Below are 21,577 nucleotides of genomic sequence, written 5' to 3' on the forward strand. Positions count from 1 at the left end.
ACACTCTCACACACTCACGTGGTCTCTTGCACAGTACCACCAGCAGAACACCGTCGCACTGCGCCTGCGCAAATTCCACGCAGGCGCAGTGAGTCATTCGGCTGATCTCTGCGGCAAATGCTCGACGTGTCTACAGGCAGAGGAAGCCGGTCACCTTAAAAGGGTTTTCCCACTAACGAAAGTTCACTTTTAAATTTGTCTATGTCTGACTGTGTACGGAGCATACCACATCTCCTGGGCAGGGGAGGACGCAAAAGACAATACTGACATTACAGCAGGGGATCACGGAGGATTAATTTTGTGAGGTAAAATATTTCACTGACTGCTTTTAAATAATATTACAATATTTTACCTCACAAAATGTATCCTCTGCGATCTCCTGCTGTAATGTCAGTATTGTCTTATGCTTCCTCCCCTGCCCAGGAGCAGTGGTATGTTCTGTACACGGTCAGACACAGGGGTGAGAGAGACAGAGCACAGGGGGGAGACGGCTCAAAACGGACAGCACATGAGGGGAGAACACAGCACAGGAAGTAGAGAAACAGCAGACAAGGGGGATAGCACATGGTAGACAAGTCAAAGAAGAGAGCACAGATGGGAGAAGTCAACACATAAGGAAAGAGAGAGTGGATAGGTGGGTGAGCACATGGGGGGGGGGGGAGAGATTCTCAACGCTGCAAAGCCCGCACCCATCTTGGCATTACCGTCTTCTCGATGCGATAGCATCGGGCCTCCATCTAGTTATTAATATTTGTCATATGCTAGAATATTGAGAGAAATATATTGTTTTAAGGCATTTTTATTACTGCAAAGTCAAAAGTTTACATATACTAAGATTACTATGTCTTAAAACAATTCTGGACTGCCCATATGATGATGTAAAGTGTTTGGAAGCTTCTGATAGGTTTATTTGTAACATCTGAGTTAATTAGAGACACATATGTGGATGTATTTTAATGCACTCCTGAAACACACTGCTTCTTTTTCTAGCATCATGGGAAAGTCTTAAGAAATCAGCCAAGATATCAGGAAGAGAATTGTGGACTTGCACAAGTCTGGCTCATCCTTGAGTACAATTTCAAGAGCAATCATACCGCTCAGGAAGGAAAGGGGTTCTGGGTCCCAGAGATGAACATGCTTTGGTCCGACATGTGCATAGCAACCCAAGGACAAAAGCAAAAGGCCATGTGAAGATTATGGCGGAAGCTGGTAAGATTGTGTCAATATCCACTGTGAAATGAGTACTGTATCAACATGGGCTGAAAAGCCACTCTGCCAGAAAGAAGCCGTTACTCCAAAAGAAACATAAAAAAGCCAGATTAATGTTTGCAAATGCACACAGGAACAAAGACATTAATTTTGAAGACATGTCCTGTGGTCTGATGAATCTAAAATTGAACTTTTTGGGCATAATGACCATGGAGGAAAAAGGGAGAAGCTTGGAAGCCTAAGAGCACCATTCCAACTGTGAAACACGGGGGTGGCAGCATCATGTTGTGAGATTTTTTTTGCTGCAGGAGGGACTGGTGCAGTTCACAAAATAGATGGCATCATGAGAAAGAAAGATTATGTGGCAATACTGAAGCAACATCTCAAGACATCAGCCAGAAAGTTAAAGCTTGGGCGGAAATGGGTCTTTCAAATGGACAATGACTCAAAGCATGCGGCTAAAATGATAACAAAGTCAGTGTTTTGGAGTGGCAATCACAAAGCCCTGATTTCAATCCTATTGAAAATGTAAGGGCAAAACTGAAAAAGCAGGTGCGAGCAAGGCAACCTACAAACCTGGATCAGTTACACCAGTTTTGTCTGGAGGAATGTTCCCAAATTCCAGCCAACAATTGTGAGAAGCTTGTGGAAGGATATTCCAAACATTTGACCCAAGTCATTCAGTTTAAGGGCAATGGTACCAAATACAAATGAAATGTTTCTAAACTTTTGACTTTGCAGTAAGTAATAAAAATGCCTTAAACATTCTCTCTCTCTCTCATTATTCTGGCATTTGGCAAATATTAATAATTATGGTAATTCTAATTGACCTAAAACGGGAAAGATTTATTCTGATTTCATGTCAGATATTGAAAAAACATGCATATGTGTCTTTTTATATAGTGTATGTAAACTTCTAGTTTCAACTGTATGTATTATTTTATTCGTTTAATATAAGTGCTAGGTTGTGACTCTGAATCAGTCTTTAGTTTTTTTTTTTTTGTGGCTTGATAAATTCCTCTATACTGCATGGATTTTGCCTTCCTCTTGGCCTTTTTATAAATAAATAAACATTGAATTTTATGGATTTCTTTCTTTTTCAGCCAGCCCACTAACTTGATGTTTGATAATGACTGCACACTTTTGTATAGTGTGTGTGTATGTATATGTGTGTGTGTGTGTATATATATATATATATATATATCTATCTCTCTCAATGTGGGTATGTATGTATGTGTGTGTGTATGTTCGGGATTGGCATCCACACCGTCGCAGCTACAGCTACAAAATTTGGCACAGTCACACGTCTGGACCCCGAGAGCGTCCTAGGCTATATTGTGAGGCAAAATTTTAACCCCGCGCGTTCCAATTCACCAAACAATTTTGCCCCTATCTACATAATTGGGAAAAAGTGTGTATCAAGCCCCGCCCCTCATTATGATGTCATAATGGTTGCCATGGCGACGCTGATGCCATCATAGGTTGCAAGCCCTGCCGCTCACTATGATGTCATAATGGTTGCCATGGCGACACTAATGTCATAATAGGTTGCAATGGCGAAGATGCTGTCACAATGGTTGCCATGGTGACGATGTCTTAATTGATTGCAATGGTGACGGTTATGTCATAACGGTTGCCATGGTGATGATGATGTCATAATGGGTATATGGGCACGGGACTATAGGATGGAGGATGTGTGATGGGTATATGGGCACTGGACTGTGGGATGGAGGATATGTATGACAGGTATATGGGCACGGGACTATGGGATGGCGGATATGTATGATGGGTATATGGGCACGGGACTATGGGATGGAGGATATGTATGATGGGTATATGGGCATGGGACTATGAGATGAAGGATGTGTGATGGGTATATGGGCACTCGACTATGGGATGGCGAATATGTGTGATGGGTATATGGGCATGGGACTATGGGATGGAGAATATGTATGATGGGTATATGGGCATGGGACTATGGGAAGGAGGATGTGTGATGGGTATATGGGCACTCGACTATGGGATGGTGGATATGTATTATGGATAGATAGATATATATATATATATATATATATATATATATATATATATATATATATATATATATATTTTCTGTCTTTTCACCCCAATAAAATTTTTTCTTCTTTGCTTTTCAGACCAACTTATGATGATATACCTGAAGCAAATATGCTTTCTTCTGCTAATGGAAACCAACTGTGTAATCTACCACTTCAAACACAAACAAATGAGCCTCCACCTCCTTCTTTGTTACTAAGTCGGTGCTTGGACATTAACAATGTTTCTGCAGGAACTTCAAATTTCAAATACAATAAAATGACATTTACACAGACTCGTGACACAAATCCTGCACAGGGACACCATTCCAAAAGTGGTGGAGCACATCAGAATGTGCAAACTGGTTGCCAGGAATCGGAAGGTAAAGCATCACATATTGTGACCTTCTCTCCAATTATGTTACCCTTGAATTCATCTTGCCAGCAGTTAGAGAAAAACAATAATTTTGAAACACCTCATTTTATATTATCCGAAGAATCAAGTGAAAATCTAGAGATAAATTATGGAAAGGGAAAAAGGCATCCTGGGCTTAATGTAACCTCATGTTCTTCATCTGGTTTACAAAACACACATTTTGTTCCCCAAGGCAGCTGTTATAACTTGACCTCAGGAACAGTATCTGGAATCAAAAACGAATTACAATCTCAGGAGGGGAAAGACCATATGCTCAGGGATTGTCTGGAGAACAAAAAGCCAAGAGATGCTATTGGTGAACATGATGGATTTAAAATGCTAAAAGATGCAAAGATAAAGTTATTAAGAAGTAATAAAACAACTGTGGATGACATAATTGAAGAAGTCATATGGCAATACTGCCCTGAATCCTCAGCTTTGATACTGCAAGAAAAAGATAAAGAAAGTGTTTTCTCTTTAAATGTTAAATCAATTACTGGTTACACAAAGGCCTCAAGTCTAAGTTTTGACTGGAAAGTACCTCTTCAGTTTGAAGACGATCGTTCAAAGAGAATGCATTTAGATTTTCTGGAGTCCAATGTAAGTATTGATGAAGACTACGAATCGAAGCTTAAATGTGTTCTGAGAACAAGCCCACTTAAAGAAATAAATATAAAGCTTGACCCTGAAGAAGAAATCCTTCCCGCTCTGCCTCATGTGCCTCCTTCTTTTGTTGGTAAAACCTGGTCACAAGTAATGTATGAAGATGACTTAAAAGTAGAAGCTCTCGTTAAGCAGTTTAGAAAAGGTAAGTTTCACTGCTACTTTGAGAATGGATCTTTAATAAATGGTAGCAGCAAGAAACATCATAAAATGAAAATAACAAAAGAGAAATGTGGAGCAAAGATTGAAGACCAAAAAGAAACAGAAACCTTTAATATGCTACCACTATTATTAGATCATTCTGATATTGTTAGTATTAAATCTGAAAAATTATTGCAATCCACACTTCCTAAACCCTGTAGAAGAACATGGAGACAAGCTTCAAGATGCCAGGTGGTTAAAGTCAGCCATGGTACTCAAACAAGTTTGGTCAATTTTCCCGTGGTAAAAAAGAAAATCCTGAAAAATGAAGAACACCCAGTTTTTGATTTTGTGGAAGAAAAGACTCCAGATATGAAAACTCGGATGTGTGCGTTAAAACTTCCAGAATCGTATACCAAAATACTAAGTCCTTTACAACCGAAAACTATGGTGTATGTTCTCTCTCACCCAGACTTAAAAGCAAATACTAGTAAAGCCGCTTCCATTTGTAGTAGAGGTCGTAATCAATATTCTACTGATAGTAGGGACTTGGTCTTTTATAAATACAAGCAATCCACTCCAAAATATTATGACCCTCTAACTAACCGCATACTTAAAACACCTCCACGAAACTCAATACGAGGCATTAAGGCACCTTGTGTACGAAAGCTGTTCCGTACACTAAGTAGTGATGTGAATGTTGATAATCTAGATTTTGAGCAAAAGGAGTCCACAAATTCTAAGAAGTCTTTAAGCAGTTCTGCCGGCTCTCTACAATTTGAATCTAGTACAGGAAAAGATCTAAATATAAGCGTTAAGGGATCTGAGTTATCGGTGAGCCCAGAATATAATGGCACAGTGAAAACTTTACACCCCGATAAACCATATGCTGATTTTTCACTTTCGCCCTTTAAAAGCAGTTTTTCCCGAACCAAGGTTGACATCCAGCAAAGCTCCATGATTACAAAATCTATTATGAAAGCATTAAAACCAAAGAAAAATATACGAAGAGATTCTTCTAAACCCTCAACAAGGATAACCAGGGTAAGAATGGAATCTAGAATTGTCACAAAATCCAAGGATAATTCCCAAAGAATGGTTAAAAAACTAACCCAAGGAAAAGCAACACAAAATAAGCAGCGAAGTAGAAAATCATCTTCTGAAGTTGCAAAATCAACCAGGGGAATAAGTCAGACTTTTCAGCCCAGTAAGAAAGTTAGAGGCCAAAGAAGTCAGTTTGCTAGTAGAAATGGGAAAGCACCTGCAAAATCACAATTTGTTTCTGAAAAGCCTGCAAAAAGAAAGCCAAACATTTCTAAAAAGAATACTCAAACGAACTACAAAGACAAAATTGTTAAAAGAACTCGTATCGGAATCTCTGAGGGTCCCATCTATAGCACTATCCACCAACTGAGGAGTAGGCTTAAAGCTTCAGCTACAGATTCTAGTGCTCCAAGGACTAACAGAACTACAAGGAAAAAAGTCAGATGAAACTACTGTTGGACTGTTTGACATCTAAACACTGTCTGCTGGAAAACGGGTTTTCTAATAAAATGTTTATTTTTTTATGAATTTGAAAATTTGATTAAGCTTATTTGATTAAGCTTATTTCAAAATTATTTTACACATTTCCATTTTTTATAGATAATTATTGTAAAATACTAGAGTTGTTTATTTTATAAAGCTATGTCAACTAAAGTATTATAACTGTTTGTGTGTCATTGAACTGTATTGTATATTTGATATCAGATCACCATCAAGAAAAATGTGTACAGCTTAAGAATATAAGGAAATATCAAATTATAGGCTGTTGAGACTTAACCCCTTTCTGACATCGGGTGTATATTTACGCCGATGTCAGACTCCCTCCCTTTGATATGAGCTCCGGCGGTGAGCCCACATCTTTCCCGGGACATGTCAGCTGTTTTGAACAGCTGACATGTACCCGCAATAGCCACTGGTGGAATCGTGATCCACTTGCGGCTATTAACTAGTTAAATGCCGCTGTCAAACGTTGACAGTGGCATTTAAATGGTGCTTCCGGCAATGGCGCCTGAAATATGCACACCCAGTGACCTGCGTCACGTGATCGCGAGTCACCGGTGTGACGGCATGACAACCCATGGTCTATGGTTATCAGTGCCGGCTTGCTGTGAGAGCCACCCAGTGGTCGGCGCTCATAGCAAGTCAGTAATTCATCTACAAAGAGGCGAACTGATCATCGCCTCTATGTAGCTGAGCCAATCGAGTTGTGGCTGCTTCTAGTCTCCCATGGAGGCTATTGAAGCATGCCAAAAGTAAAAAAAAAGTGTTTAAAAATATTAAAAAAAATAAAAGTTCAAATCACCCCCCTTTCGCCCCAATCAAAATAACAGTAAACAAAATAAATAAAATCAAGTATACACATATTTGGTATTGCCGCGTTCAGAATCACCCGATCTATCAATAAAAAAAGGATTAACCTGATCGCTAAACGGCATAGTGAGAAAAAAAGTCAAAACGCCAGAATTACTTTTTTTGGTCACCGCGACATTGTATTAAAATGCAATAACGGGTGATCAAAAGATCGTATCTGCACCAAAATGGTAGTATTAAAAACATCAACTCGGCACGCAAAAAGTAAGCCCTCACCCGACCTGAGATCACGAAAAATGAAGACACTATGGGTATCAGAAAATGGTGCATTTTTTTTTTTCAATAAAGTTTGGAATTTTTTTTCACCACTTAGATAAAAACAAACCTAGACATGTTTGGTGTCTATGAACTCGTAATGATCTGGAAAATCATAATGGCTGGTCATTTAGTGAACCTAGCAAATAAGACAAACAAAAAACACTAGTGTGGGATTGCACTTTTTTGCAATTTCACCGCATTTGGAATTTTTTTTCCCGTTTTTTAGTACATGACATGCAAAAACCAATGGTGTTGTTCAAAAGTACAACTCGTCCCACAAAAAACAAGCCCTCACATGGCCATATTGACAGAAAAATAAAAAAGTTATGGCTCTAGGAAGAAGGGGAGCAAAAATACGCAAAACCGAAAAAAGCCTCGGGGGTTAAGGGGTTAACGTTGCATTCCCAGCAATATTTTTTTCTCTCATGCATTTCAAAAGTATGTGTTGTAGTGTAAGTATATTAAAATACTCTTACCCAGGTTTCAGTGCAGTTTTAAACTCCGCTCTAGCAGGGGTTTTTTTCCACCTCTGGAGTAGTGCTACTAATTTCCCTGTCCCTAGTTTTGTACTTAGCAGCCACCATCTTCTTCTTTTATAGGTGCCACTCCGGTCCCATGGTGCCACCTTGTGACCGCAACTGCTGATAGTCAGGAAGTCAGAGGTTACAGTTACAAGCTCTCAATGTAAGTTTAAGAGAGCCTAATTCAGGCTCTCATAGACTTACATTCAGATGTGACTTTCGGATCCGTCCTGCAGGTCACAAACTGCTGGAGACTGATCAGAGTGGTGCCAATAACAGGAAAAAAACAGGTAAGTATGAGACCGAGTGCAGTGAACTTAGATTAGAAGCACTACACCAGCGCATTAATAAAACAAAAACGCTGGAGTGGTGCTTTCAGTCCACTTCTGGACCATGTGACTACTCTTCAGCTTTCCATGCTCACACATCAACTACTACAATGCTGCTTTCTTAATGTAAGTCTAAGACTCAGAAGCCCTATAGATGTACAATGAGAAAGTGTATTTTGGGCCATATATAAACCCCTGTGTGAGCCGGTTTATCTGATTAGAGGTCACATGATCCAGAAGAGAACTAGGGAAGACTGCACTCTGTAAATATTTTTCATACTTATACCACGTTATACAGTACTTGATCAAAAGTTTACACACACTTGGTCATGCAATGATTTTTCTCGTTCCAATTAGAATATGCATATTTTAGGTTCAGACTGAAGGCAGCAAAACCACAAAGGTACACATGGATTGGAAGCAAGGAGTAAAGAAATACATGTGAAATAAACCAGATTGTGTTACAACTTAGATTCCTAAAGCACCTCCCTTTTACTCTGATGACAGTTCTACATACCCTTTGCATTTTCTCAAGCAGCTTCATCTGGTAATCGCCTGGAATTGCTTCCAATGAACAGGTGCACCGTGTCAAGAGTTTGTTTTTAGAATCACCAGCCTTCAGAAAGTGTTTGTTACAATTAGGTGTGTTTTGCCAATGCAGTGTTGGTACACAATTTCATACAGTGCTAAGCCCTATTCCTCAACTCTTCTAAGTCAGAATAAGGCAAGAACCAGTGAACTAATTAAAGAGAAACAGCAGTCCATCATTACTTTAAGACATGAACCTTGACGATATCCTAAAGTGCACCATTAGTCACTAAAATGAAACTTGCTCTCAGCACTGCCCAAGGAAAGGAAGATGAATAATTCTGCTGCAGAGGATAAGTTCATTAGTGCAGTCAGCTTCAGAAACCAAAAATTGAAAGGGCCTCAAAAACAGTCCACATAAAAGAAGCAAAAGACAAAGTATTGGATACATTTCAACATCAGACACATCTCAACAACAAATGTCCAAAGGAGGCTTCAATTTATGCTCACATTTCTGCAAAGAAGCCACAACTGAGGTTTGCTAACAAGATCAAGAGACTTGTTTTTGCCACGTAACACACAGACTGGACATTTGATTAGTGGAAATTTGTTCTGCGGTCTAAGTCGAGTGAGACTTTTGCTACGAAAATTTGAGACTTTTGGTACTTTGTGAAATGCAGAGAAGGTGAGCAGATGGTTTCCAGGTGAGCAGAGCCCACTGTGAAGCATGGAGGATAGTTGTGGGGTTTATTTTCTGGTGTTTGTTCTAATTTCAGGGTACATTCACTGAGCATGGCTACCATCGTATTTTGCAGCAACATGTCTTTCAGTCTGGTTTGCACTTAATGGGGCATCATTTGTGTTGCAACAAGACAGTGATCAAAAGCTCACTTCCAGATTATGTAAGAGCTATCTAACCAAGAATGAAAGCGTAGTACTGTGTCAGAAGACATTGTCTCCACACACACCCAACCTCAACCCAAGTGAGATGGTTTGTGATGAGGTAGACAGCAGAGTGAAGACAAAGCAGCCACCAATGTTCAGCACCACTGTGGAAGCCTTCAAGAGTTTTGGAAAGCTATTCATGACTACCTGATGAAGCTTCTTGAGAGAATGCTGAGGGGTGGGTTGTAAAGCTGTGATCAGTAAAAGGGAGGTATTTTGAGGAATCAAAAGTTTAATACACAGTCTGGTTTCTATCACATGTCTTCTTGGTGTCTTTTTTTCCCTCAGTCTGAATGTACAAGAAAAACCATCTCTTTTTACTGTGCGTGTGTATGAATGTATATACATACAGTCATATGTTAAAGTTTGGGCACCCCTATTAATGTTAACCTGTTTTCTTTATAACAATTTTGGTTTTTGCAACAGCTATTTCAGTTTCATATATCTAATAACTGATGGACTCAGTTATATTTCTGGATTCAAATGAAGTTTATTGTACTAACAGAAAATGTGCAATCTGCATTTAAACATAATTCTGTCGTTTTGACTTTTTTCTCGTTACGTTGTTTTTAATTCTTTTTTCATATTGATAGATCAGGCGATTCTGAACACGGCGATATCAAATATTTTTATGTTTGATTTTTTTTACTGTTTTATTTTGAATGGGGCGAAAGGTGGGTGAGATCTTTTTTATATATATATATATATATATATATATATATATATTTAAATATTTTTATCAACCTTTTTTTACTTTTGACATGTTTCGATAGTCTCCATGGGAGACTAGAAGCTGCCATAATTCGATCAGCTCTGCTACATGCGATGATCAGATCGTCTGTATGTAGCTTAATTTCTGACTTGCTATGAGCACCGACCACCAGGCGGTGCTCATAGCAATCCAACAGTGACAACCATAGAGAGGTGTGTTGGAGACCTCTGGTTGTTATGCCAACCCATCGGTGATCCGCGATCATGTGAAGGGGTCACCGTTGGGCGGGATTTCAGGCGTTCTTGCTGGAAACGCAAGTTAGATGCCGCTGTCAGTTTGACAGCAGCATTTAACAGGTTAACAGCCGCGGGGTGGAACGCGATTCCACCAGCAGCTGTTAGAGGCTCATGTCAGCTGTTTAAAACAGCTGATATGTGCTGGGAAAGATGCGGGCTTACTGCCGGAGCCCACATAAAAGGAAGGGAGTCCGACATCGGTGTACTATTACTCGAAATGTCGGAAAGGGGTTAAAATCGTAGTTTTGAAAGGAAAGCTGCTGTGCTCATTTATGCTGACCACTGTGTGTATGTGTATATATATTTATTTTTAGAGAGGATTGAAGAAAATAAATAGCTGGGGATGCTTCTTTAGGTCTTCCAAACAAATTAAACAAAAGTTGTTCAAACTGGATCAATTGACCATCTAATATGTATGGGGTCCTCCTGACTCTCCCCAGACAATGTCAGGGAGGAGAAGGATACCACCTGTTGAATCTCCACTGCCAATGTGTATGGGCTAATAAAGAGAGCTGCTGTAGGCCGCTATCTAATGTGTACATCTGGCTGCAGACTGTAACTTACCTCTTGCTGAGCCTGGAGTCCTGCTTATACAAATCTTGAATGGATGAAGTGTAAATCCTGTTGATCTGTTGTATGAAGCATATTTGGTTGTTATGGGGACTAAAACCGCAGCTCATGGTTCAACACATTCAGAAGTATACATGTCATGATACCAGTGCTGGGTGACCGGCACTTCTGGGGTTAATGTTCTGATTTCAGTGCAGACTCTCACCTGCACACCTAGGACCTATTATGGTGGCCTCTCATTGGTTCTGGGGAGGCTTCTTATAGCCTCAGGAAGCTCCCATCCCCCGTCAGTTGTACTTTCGCCATTGGCATTGTGTGGTGACCCCTGAGTGTGTTAGTGCTGTGTTCTGGTTGCTTGATTCTCTGTGTACGACTCGGTCTGTTCTCTGGATTTTGCTTTGGATTCTGCTTGGTACCTTCTACGTCCGTTTGGTTTTTGATCTCTGCTTGGCCCTGACTATCCGTTCTGTCTCATCCCTAGTACTGTACTGATATCTTGTGTATGACCTTTGGCTTTGTCTGACCTTCCGTCTGTTTATCCCTCCCATACCTCACTTGCCTGTATTGACCTCTGCTTTGCCTGACTCTGAGTTTTCTACCTTCTCTGAAAGCAGGACGCTAAGCCCCGCCCCCTTGCAGTCACATGACCGTTCACATGACCATAGGTCCAATGCCGGCTTGCTAAACTTCTACATTCAGGTCCTGTGCATCTTTATTTTCCGGCTGTTCTTGTCTCCAGGGGTCCCTACGGTGCGGGTGAGTCCCTGCTTAGCGGAGGCTGTACGCCGGCGCTCTCAGGACCCTGACATTATAACTGACCATTAAGTTTTTTGGGGGTTTTTTATGCAGAGAGTTATGGATCCCATACTGTCTCTGGCTGACCAGATGAAAAGTCTGAGTCAGATGTTTCAGGGTTTATCTCTGGAGCAGTCAGCTCTGGCTCGTTCTCAGCAGCAGGTTTCTGAGACAGTGCGGGGGGCTTTAGCTGCTGGGTCTCTGGGGGCTGGGGCGAGTGATGTTGCTTTGGTGTCCCTAGAACCACCTGTTAAACTGCCTGACTTTTTTCTGGAAACAAAAAGGAGTTCAGGGTCTTCATGGAGGGGTGCAAACTTTTTTTTTAGTTTGAGACCACGTTCCTCTGGGGACGAAAGTCAGAAGGTTGGGGTCATTATGTCTCTGTTAAGAGGGTCCCCACAAGCTTGGGCTTTCTCCCTTTCTCCCACTGCCCCTGAGAGAGTGTCTGTGAATGCATTCTTTGAGGCCCTCGGGCACATTTATGATGAGCCTGACCGAGTGCGATTGGCAGAGGACATGGTGATGAGTGTCTGTCAGGGGAAACACTCAGCTGAGTGGTTTTGTACTGAATTCCGCCACTGGGCCGCAGAGGTCTCTTGGAACGACGCCGCACTCCGAGGACTCTTTCGCAGAGGCTTGTCCGAGCGGCTGCAGGATGCCATGGCATTACATCCCCCACCTAACTCTCGAGGACGCCATGACCCAGGCCGTCCGGATGGACCGCAGGCTGCGGGCCAGAGGGGTGATGCAGGTGGAGACTCCATTGTTCCCCAGTGGGAAAGAGACTGCCCCTGAGCTCATGGATGTAGGCGCCCTCTCCCTGAAGGATACGGAGAGGAAACGCCGGAAGGACAAGCAGTTATGCTTTTACTGCGGTAAAACGGGACATTGGGAAAGGGAGTGTCCTGATTGCCCGTCTTCAACCCGGTCGGCGGGAAACGACTAGGTCTGGGTAGTCAACGGGGAGACTACTCAGACCCTCAGGTACCCTTTTCCTTGTTTTCTAAAGTGTTACTGCCTGTGGAACTATTTGTGGACGGTAGTTTTTTCCTCTACAGCCTTCGTGGACTGCGGGTCATCGATTAATCTCATTGACTCCCAATTGGTCACACACTGCAAGATAGGGACAGTTAGGCTCAAGGTTCCAATCAAGGTGATGGCCATTGACTCCTCTCCCCTCACTAAGGAGGGAATTCTCTTTATGTCTGACTTGTTTTTGCTCAGAGTGGGTGCTACTCGTGTGGAAATCCTAAGTTTTGTGCTGGACAATCTACCTGCAGGGTTGGTGTTGGGCATGCCCTGGTTACAACGCCATAACCCAGTTATTAACTGGAAAATGGGGGAGATTGTTCATTGGGGGTTTAATGATTTTAAGTTACGTGATAAATCCGCACTGCTGGTTGAACCTGTTAAATCTGTGTCTGTATCATCTGTCGAGCTGGAAGGTATTCCGGAATGCCTGAAGGTCTTCAAAGATGTATTCTCCGAAAGCGAGGCCGAGACGTAACCGCCACATAGACCCTTTGACTGCGCTATTGAGCTGGTCCTGGGGGCTAAATTACCTAAAGCCCGTCTGTTTAATTTGTCCGGTCCTGAGCGCTTGGCTATGAAGGAGTACATTGCTGAAAGTCTGCGCAAAGGACACATACGTCCTTCATTCTCACCTGTGGCGGCAGGTTTCTTTTTTGGAAAGAAAAAAGATGGCGGGTTATGTCCCTGTCTCGACTTCTGGGAGCTTAATCAGATTACTGTACGGAATACTGTACCCCCTTCCGTTGATTCCCGATTTATGTAACCAACTATCGGCAAAGTGGTTTTCTAAACTGGATCTTCGGGGGGCGTATAATTTGATAAGGGTCCGAGAGGGGGATGAATGGAAAACCGCTTTCCTCATGACCGAGGGACTATTTGAAAATTTAGTCATGCCGTTTGGTCTTACCAACGCCCCTGCCATATTTCAGAATTTCATTAACGTGGTTTTCTCGGATCTCATTGGTCGTTTTGTCATTATCTACTTAGATGATATTTTGATATACTCCGACAAGCATTCTCATTTGGAACATGTACGAACTGTTCTCCAAAGACTGAGAGAAAATCATCTGTATGCCAAATTTGAGAAATGTGTATTCTGTGTGCAAGAATTGTCTTTTTTGGGGTTAAATGTATCCGGTGAGGGTTTTCGCATGGACCCCAAGAAGGTGCAGGCCATTGCGGATTGGGTGCAACCCCGAGATCTTAAGGGTCTTCAGCGCTTCTTGGGGTTTGCCAATTATTACCGCAAATTTATCCGGGGGTTTTCGCAAGTGGTCAAACCTCTCACTGATCTAACATGCAAAGGTGCAAATGTGAGAAATTGGTCCTCACTCGCAAAAGAGGCCTTTGCGACGCTGAAAAAATGTTTTATGTCTGCTCCTGTCTTGGTACAGCCAGATCCTTCCAAACCATTTGTGGTGGAAGTGGACGCCTTCGAGGTGGGGGTGGGAGCGGTGTTGTCCCAAGGGCGTGCCACTCTAACCAACCTCAGGCCATGTGCCTTCTTTTCCAGGAAGTTCACTGCTGCTGAAAGAAATTATGATGTAGGCAATAGAGAGCTTCTTGCGGTCAAGTTGGCGTTTAAGGAATTGAGGCACTTTTTGGAGGGGGCCAGTCACCCGGTTACTGTGATCACTGATCACAAAAATTTGTCTTACATCGAGTCTGCTAAAAAGATTAACGCCCAGACAGGCCCGTTGGTCACTTTTTTTCTCGTTTCCAGTTTACTATTACATTCCGTCCAGGGTCAAAGAATGTAAAGGCTGACGCCTTATCTCGTAGTTTTTACCCTGTGTCTGTCCCTGAGCCACCGTCCTCCATTCTGCACCCTGGGGTGGTGTTAGCAGGGATCTCGTCTGAATTGGAACGGAAAATTGAGGGGGCCCAGTCTCTGGCTCCTGCGGCCAAGCCAGGGGGCAAGCTGTTTGTCCCAGAGCAACTTCGCCTTAAACTCTTGCAAGAGTTCCACGAATCCAAGTTGTGTGCTCACCCTGGTATATCAGCCACGCGACTGGCGGTGGCTAGTATCTTCTGGTGGCCTACTCTGAGTTCTGATATAAGAAAATCATTTCTGGTTGTGGGGTCTGCGCTCGTTCTAAAACCTCCCATAGCCGGCCGGCGGGGGAGCTGATGCCCTTGGAAGTTCCCGAAAGACCGTGGACCCATCTGTCCATGGATTTTATTACCAATCTTCCCTCTTCCAGGGGTAATATGGTGGTATGGGTAGTGGTGGACAGATTTTCAGAGCAGGCTCATTTTGCACCCCTGTCTGCATTACCTTCTGCTGAGACCTTATCCAGATTGTTTGTGCAGCATGTGGTCTGCTTGCATGGGGTACCCCTGAATGTGGTGTCTGATCGTGGTGTGCAGATTGTGGCTAAGTTTTGGCGTGCTTTCTGCAAAAAATTAGGGATATCTCTGTCCTTTTCGTCTGCATACCATCCTGAGAGTAATGGTAAGAGGGAACGCACTTATCAGTCTCTGAAACAGATCCTCAGATGTCTGACTTCTGCTAGACAGAATGACTGGTGTGATATACTGCCGTTGGCTAAATTTGCCTTCAATAGTCGGGTAAGTCAATCCACTGGTATGTCCCCTTTCTTGATCAACTATGGGTTCACTCCTCATTTTAGTGAGTTTTCTTGTCTGGATTCGGGGTGTCCCGGGGCTGAGGACTCTGTTCAGCAGTTAAAAGATACATGGGCAGAAGTCCAGCGGCGTATATCTAGGTCTCAAGGCAGGTATAAGTTTTTCGCGTACAGGAAACGAACACCTGGTCCCATGTTTCAGGTGGGAGAGAAAGTTTGGCTCTCCACGCAAAACATTAAATTAAAGATTCCGTCAGCCAAGTTGGGCCCCAAATTCATTGGCCCGTACAAGATTGTGGAAAAAATCAACCCAGTAGCGTACAGGCTGTGCCTTCCACCCTCTTTAAAGATCCCTAACATCTTCCATAGATCTCTACTGAAGCCGTTTGAAGCAGTCCGGGTAGAATCCGAGTCCGCTGCTCCTCCGGTTTCCGTTGAGGGACATGTGGAACATGAGATTGGTCACATCGTAGATTCTAGGTTGGTACGGCGGTCAGTACAGTACCTAGTTCATTGGAAGGGGTATGGGCCGGAGGACAGGTCCTGGTTGCCGGCCCGGTTGATGCATGCAGATCATCTGGTTCGGGCTTTCCATGCTAGGTACCCGGGCAAGCCTGGGGGTCCAGATGCCCCCTGTTGAGAGGGGGGTACTGTCATGATACCAGTGCTGGGTGACCAGCACTTCTGGGGTTAATGTTCTGATTTCAGTGCAGACTCTCACCTGCACACCTGGGACCTATTATGGTGGCCTCTCATTGGTTCTGGGGAGGCTTCTTATAGCCTCAGGAAGCTCCCATCCCCCATCAGTTATACTTTCACCATTGGCATTGTGTGGTGACCCCTGAGTGTGTTAGTGCTGTGTTCTGGTTGCTTGATTCTCTGTGTACGACTCGGACTGTTCTCTGGATTTTGCTTTGGATTCTGCTTGGTACCTTCTACGTCCGTTTGGGTTTTGATCTCTGCTTGGCCCTGACTATCCGTTCTGTCTCATCCCTGGTACTGTACTGATATCTTGTGTATGATCTTTGGCTTTGTCTGACCTTCCGTCTGTTTATCCCTCCTGTACCTTGCTTGCCTGTGTTGTGCTTGACCTCTGCTTTGCCTGACTCTGAGTTTTCTACCTTCTCTGAAAGCAGGACGCTAAGCCCCGCCCCCTTGCAGTCACATGACCGTTCACATGACCATAAGTCCTATGCCGGCTTGCTAAACTTCTACATTCAGGTCCTGTGCATCTTTATTTTCCGGCTGTTCTTGTCTCCAGGGGTCCCTACGGTGCGGGTGAGTCCCTGCTTAGCGGAGGCTGTACGCCGGCGCTGTCAGGACCCTGACAACACATAGGAATTAGTTGAATATGACTTAAAGGGTTCTCTGTGTCAGGAAATCTCATGTCCCCAGATGCATTTTGTATTAAAAATAAGAAAAAGCAACCTTCCCAGATCGAGCTCTGAGTCTCTGCCGCTGCTCTTGGTGTCTGTTATTGTCTGCAGTGTTGATAACTCTGAAATCATGAACTCAATTGAGCTTACTGATTGACTGTAATCATCTGGGCTGAGGAAACCAGACACAAACACACACACACACACACACACACACACAGTGCGAAAGCAGAGACTCATTGTTAAACCTGGGGAGAGTGAGTAAAGCATAGTGTGGTTTTTTTTTGTTTTTTTTTTATAAACGGGTCGTGGGGAGAGTGTTTTCTGAAAGCATCTACCCCAAATAGTAATGTTTGATTAGAACCGAGAATTTATATATTTTTGTACAGTTCCGCAGTTTTTTTTTCTTGTCCGCTAAAACCAGGGAGTATAGTTCTTGGACATTATAATATATATTCGACAGCAAAAGATGTATTAATACTTAAACCGTTGAAAAATAGTGATGAGTGAACGTGCTCATATAAGGTGTCCATACATGTTCGGGTGCTAACCGAGTGACTTAGACGTGCTCAAAAAATGTTTGAGGTCTCACAGCTGTATGTCTTTCAGCTGTTCGACAGCCGGAAATAAAAAAGAAGTAGTGATTGCCTGTTTGTTAGCGGGACATGAAGGATCGGGGACTGGAACGTATTTTTCGAGCACTCCGAAGTCACTCAGCACCCGAGCACGCTCTCTCCATCACTGTTGACAAACTGTTAGTACATTTTCAAAACTGTCTTCTAAATATTTCACAATTAACACTATTATTACATTCTAAATTAAGCTGGGGTCACACTTGCGAGAAACTTGCACAAGTCTCACGTCTCTATACCCGGCACTGCCGCCAGCACCTAGGTTTACAGCACTAATTCTCCAGGAGCAATTCTGTCCAGAGAATGTTTCCCTAACTACTGAAAGATGCAACTTTTGTTTCCTACACAGGAAAGAGATTATATGTAAAAATGACTTTAATCAATTTGAATACATGACAAGTAATGATATGGTCGCTATCTTGTAAAGCACTTATCATAGCCATAATGTGTTTAAAAGGTCGTTTTGTGTTCAGATTTTTTTTGTAGTTTGTAATTTGTTTGAAATGTATTGCTATGTAATACCACTGGGTGGCAGTGTTCTTTTCTGTTCTTGTTTTTACCTTGGTCATAATTATGGAGATAAATTGGCTAATGTATTCAGTAAGCTGTCGTCTACATTATCCCTTTTATCTATGACAAGAAATTATTTATGATCACAGTACATTTTTAGTCCATTCTAGTTGTATTTGACATTAACCAATTCAGAGGTATTGATACTGAAAATTCTATGCAAATGTTTGGTATTTGAGAAAAAAATGAAAGATACAAGTTTTGCGCTATTTTTAATAGGAAAATAAAAGAGTGACAATTTCTCCCACTAGTGAATACAGATTTTATCAGTCTTGGACCTTTTATTTTTGTCATATGTATAACTGCAAAAACAAATAGTAAAAAGTGACACTCCTAGACTAAGTATGTTATTTTTACATTTATTTTCTGAAAGATCTCCCCTTTTTGTGCAAGTGGTTCTCAAAGTTTGGAGTCCATACTCTGCCTGTAGCCGTCAAGCAACGAGGAAATGTGTGTTTTGGGCTTTTCTCCCTCGCTCTCGTTATAACTCATTTGCTAGAGTGCATTGGGACTTTCTTTTCTCCAGTGGTATGAGTAGGGCAGATGTGCAATACTGCACACAGCCAATGATCATATAGAAAACTGCTTTTGGAAGTAAGCAGTAATAGTTCATAGTTTCCATCCCTTTTATCCCATTCTATTAATACTGTAAAAAAACGGTTGAATGGTGTGGATTTTTATGTGTTGCCCATTAATAAAGCCAAATGAAACTTCTGTTAAGGAATTTACCCCTGTGTTTTCTACAAGATTTCTACATGATTACATTTCAGGAAAAACCTCTTCAAAGACAAAACACCCAAAAAAGGAAAAATAAAAATCCATTTATTTGATTACACATGGTTAAGAACATTACTGAATGCATGTGATAACAATAAAAAGGGAGAAGCAGTTTTATAGCCTTATGTCACAGCTAAGAAACTGAGCTTTGCAGATTAAGTACTGCCAATCAGACACAATATGACAAGTAAACAAAATATATTCAGGAATACAATAAGTCACTGTCACGAGTTCACATAAATCAAAACTAAATAAGAGTAATGGTAAATTTAGGATGTTATACAGGAAAAGGCAGAAAAAATGAATAATATAAGCAGCAGACAAATGAACACCACATATAGTAGAAGCCCAAACAGTTAATGTAAAGATAAAATATGCTTACGGTATTATACATTTGAACCCAAGGCCGAACTGGACATCTGGCAATTCTGGCAAATGCCAGAAGGGCCTGTCTGGTCATGGGCCATCTTGTCTGCTACTTTGTTAACAGAATCTGTGTTCTCAAGACACCCATACTGTTAAGAGTTGTGACGGTGCACAAAGTCGCTGACTCCGTCATTTAGCCCAGCAGATCCCGGGTATCATTAGAAATATTCGTCTTGCAGAAAATCTTCCTTTCCTCCATCCAGGGTAATATTAGTAATATATCCCATCTGGTTTATGAGGACGGGGACAACATGGGCCTGTGTGATTTCAAATGCCAGGACTGAATTCCAGCCCCAATCCGTACTTGTTTGAACCCCTCGTGTCCTAGTAGTTAATAGTCATTATGCTCTGTTATAACATCAAGAAAAGTAATATTACCTTGCTACAGAAAAAAGCCATCACACAATACATTTTGACGCATGTTTCACTTGTACACCAGCTTTGTCAGGAGGTTTTAGTAACATGCAGAAAATTGTTTTGAATTTTATTTATTGATTTAATTTTCTTTTAAGATACACACAACATTCAGAAGGTTCACACACTAAATTATGTAGCAAAAATGATCCTTAAAATAGTTCACAAATTTACAATATACTGTATTTATGAAGGCGTTTACCAAACGACTACTTCAGACATTTATTACACAGGAGGTGGTGTCCAACCTATTTGTATGTTTTTACTTTTCTTTATTAACTGCTGAAAAAGGGGTGATTCAAATTTTTATATTTTTAAAACTTTTCTGTATATTACTTTTTGTTAGTCTTACTAGTGAACTTGAACCTGCATGTAATGATTCCACCTACCATATCTGTGTGTTTTGGATGCAGTGAATTGCTATCTGTTGTCCAATCTAGAGCAGCGGTGTGCTGAGCTGTCAGTATTTGATGGACAGCTCATCTGCCAAATGGGATGGTGGGGCATGCTGAGCTGTCAATGTCTTTATTGACAGTTTAGCCATCCAGTTGGAGTTTGGGTATTGCTTAAGCTTCCTCCATGTGTCTCCTGTTCAGGTAATTACCTGGCTATTTAGCCAGCTCTATGCCCCAGACTAGTGCTATTTGCAGCTTCTTGCTGACTGTTGTATGTTTGCCTTGTTGCTCTGTGCTCTAATCTACTGCTGCCTGACCTTGGACCTTGTTCTGACCATCTGTTTGCTTTGAAACTTTTCTTGATCCGCTGTCTTCCTGGTATTTAGACCCATGGACCGTGAACTGACTATCCCTTTGTCACATCTCTCTGACGTTAACGTACACTGCTGACTTCTGACATTGGACCTTTTAATTACCGTATTTTATTTGGTTGCCCATGACAGCACCAATGAGAGGGGATCCGCCCTTCAGGAACAGGAAACCTAGAGTTACAAAAGGGCGGCACCTCTCTCACATATCAGTTGGTTTTCTGTTCCTCGAGGACGGGGTTCCTACAGATACCTGGAGGAGTCGTCGGATCCCAGGCCTGGCCGGTCAGTTCAGGTAGCGGGGGTTCTCCTACATTGGCAGGTGCGAGTTCCCTGGAAGCGCCACGGTGGGTCCGGGGAGGATTTCACATTGGTGAGCGGAGCAGGTGGAGCTGTTTCCAGAGGATTTCTGTCTCTGGAGGGCCAGCGCTGGCAGGTGAGTATCCTCCCTGATGGATCCATCGGCTCTGACTCGCGCTCTCCGATGTCCTGTGACATCTTCCGGTTTCGGCGGTGTCACGGGCCCGGTGAAGCGGCACGGCGGCCAGCCGATGGCTGGTGATGTCCCTGGGCAGTCCTCTGGCACGCTCCTGTGGGCCTCATTGGGGGTCGTGGTGACGCATCGGGGGGCCGGGCCTAGGAGACTGTACCGGAAGCTGGGTGCCGGCCGGCTTTTTTCCACTGTATATTGCCGGGTCGCGTGCGCTTGGCTCGCCGAGGATGATGACCGGGGGGCTGGGGGGGCGTGGATTTGGGAAACATGTTGGGTCCAGATGAGGGGTGGTACACCCCTGGCCAGAGACCTGCTGACCCGGATATCTGGGGGGAGGGGACATAAAAGGGTCCTGGATGCCTGCAGACACTGCTTCTGAGCCATTACCAGGATGGAGGTGGCAGAAGCTTCCTTGGATCAGCAGGAGGACCAGCAGCTGTGGGGACAGCAGAATACAGAGCAGCATGCTTTGGAGAGGCCCCATACAAAGCCCCGACAGATGGGTAGTAGCCGGGCAAGTGGTTAGTCCAGCCGCAGGAGTTCCTACAGGGTGGAGGAATCAGCAGCATTGGCGGAGAAATGTTCCCCTCGTGATCCGGGGAAGAAGTGTTCTGGGAAGTCGAGGCACAGGGAGTACCACTGCAGATGCCTCCTT

General features: G+C 42.8%; 1 protein-coding gene across 3 annotated transcripts in view; it reads left to right on the forward strand.

Moving 5' to 3' along the window:
* Positions 1-6,183, forward strand: part of ZDBF2 (zinc finger DBF-type containing 2) — a 134,889-nt gene extending 128,706 nt beyond the window's left edge. For all 3 annotated transcript variants that reach the window (XM_073541889.1, XM_073541891.1, XM_073541890.1), the window contains one exon: positions 3,366-6,183. In XM_073541889.1, the coding sequence (XP_073397990.1) occupies positions 3,366-5,973 (2,608 nt within the window). In that variant the 3' untranslated portion in view covers positions 5,974-6,183. The remainder of the gene's footprint in view (positions 1-3,365) is intronic.
* The last annotated feature ends 15,394 nt before the right edge of the window (positions 6,184-21,577 follow it).

This window comes from Dendrobates tinctorius, unplaced genomic scaffold (assembly GCF_039654945.1).
Source record: "Dendrobates tinctorius isolate UK_male_01 unplaced genomic scaffold, ASM3965494v1 ptg000125l, whole genome shotgun sequence".
NCBI lineage: Eukaryota > Metazoa > Chordata > Amphibia > Anura > Dendrobatidae > Dendrobates > Dendrobates tinctorius.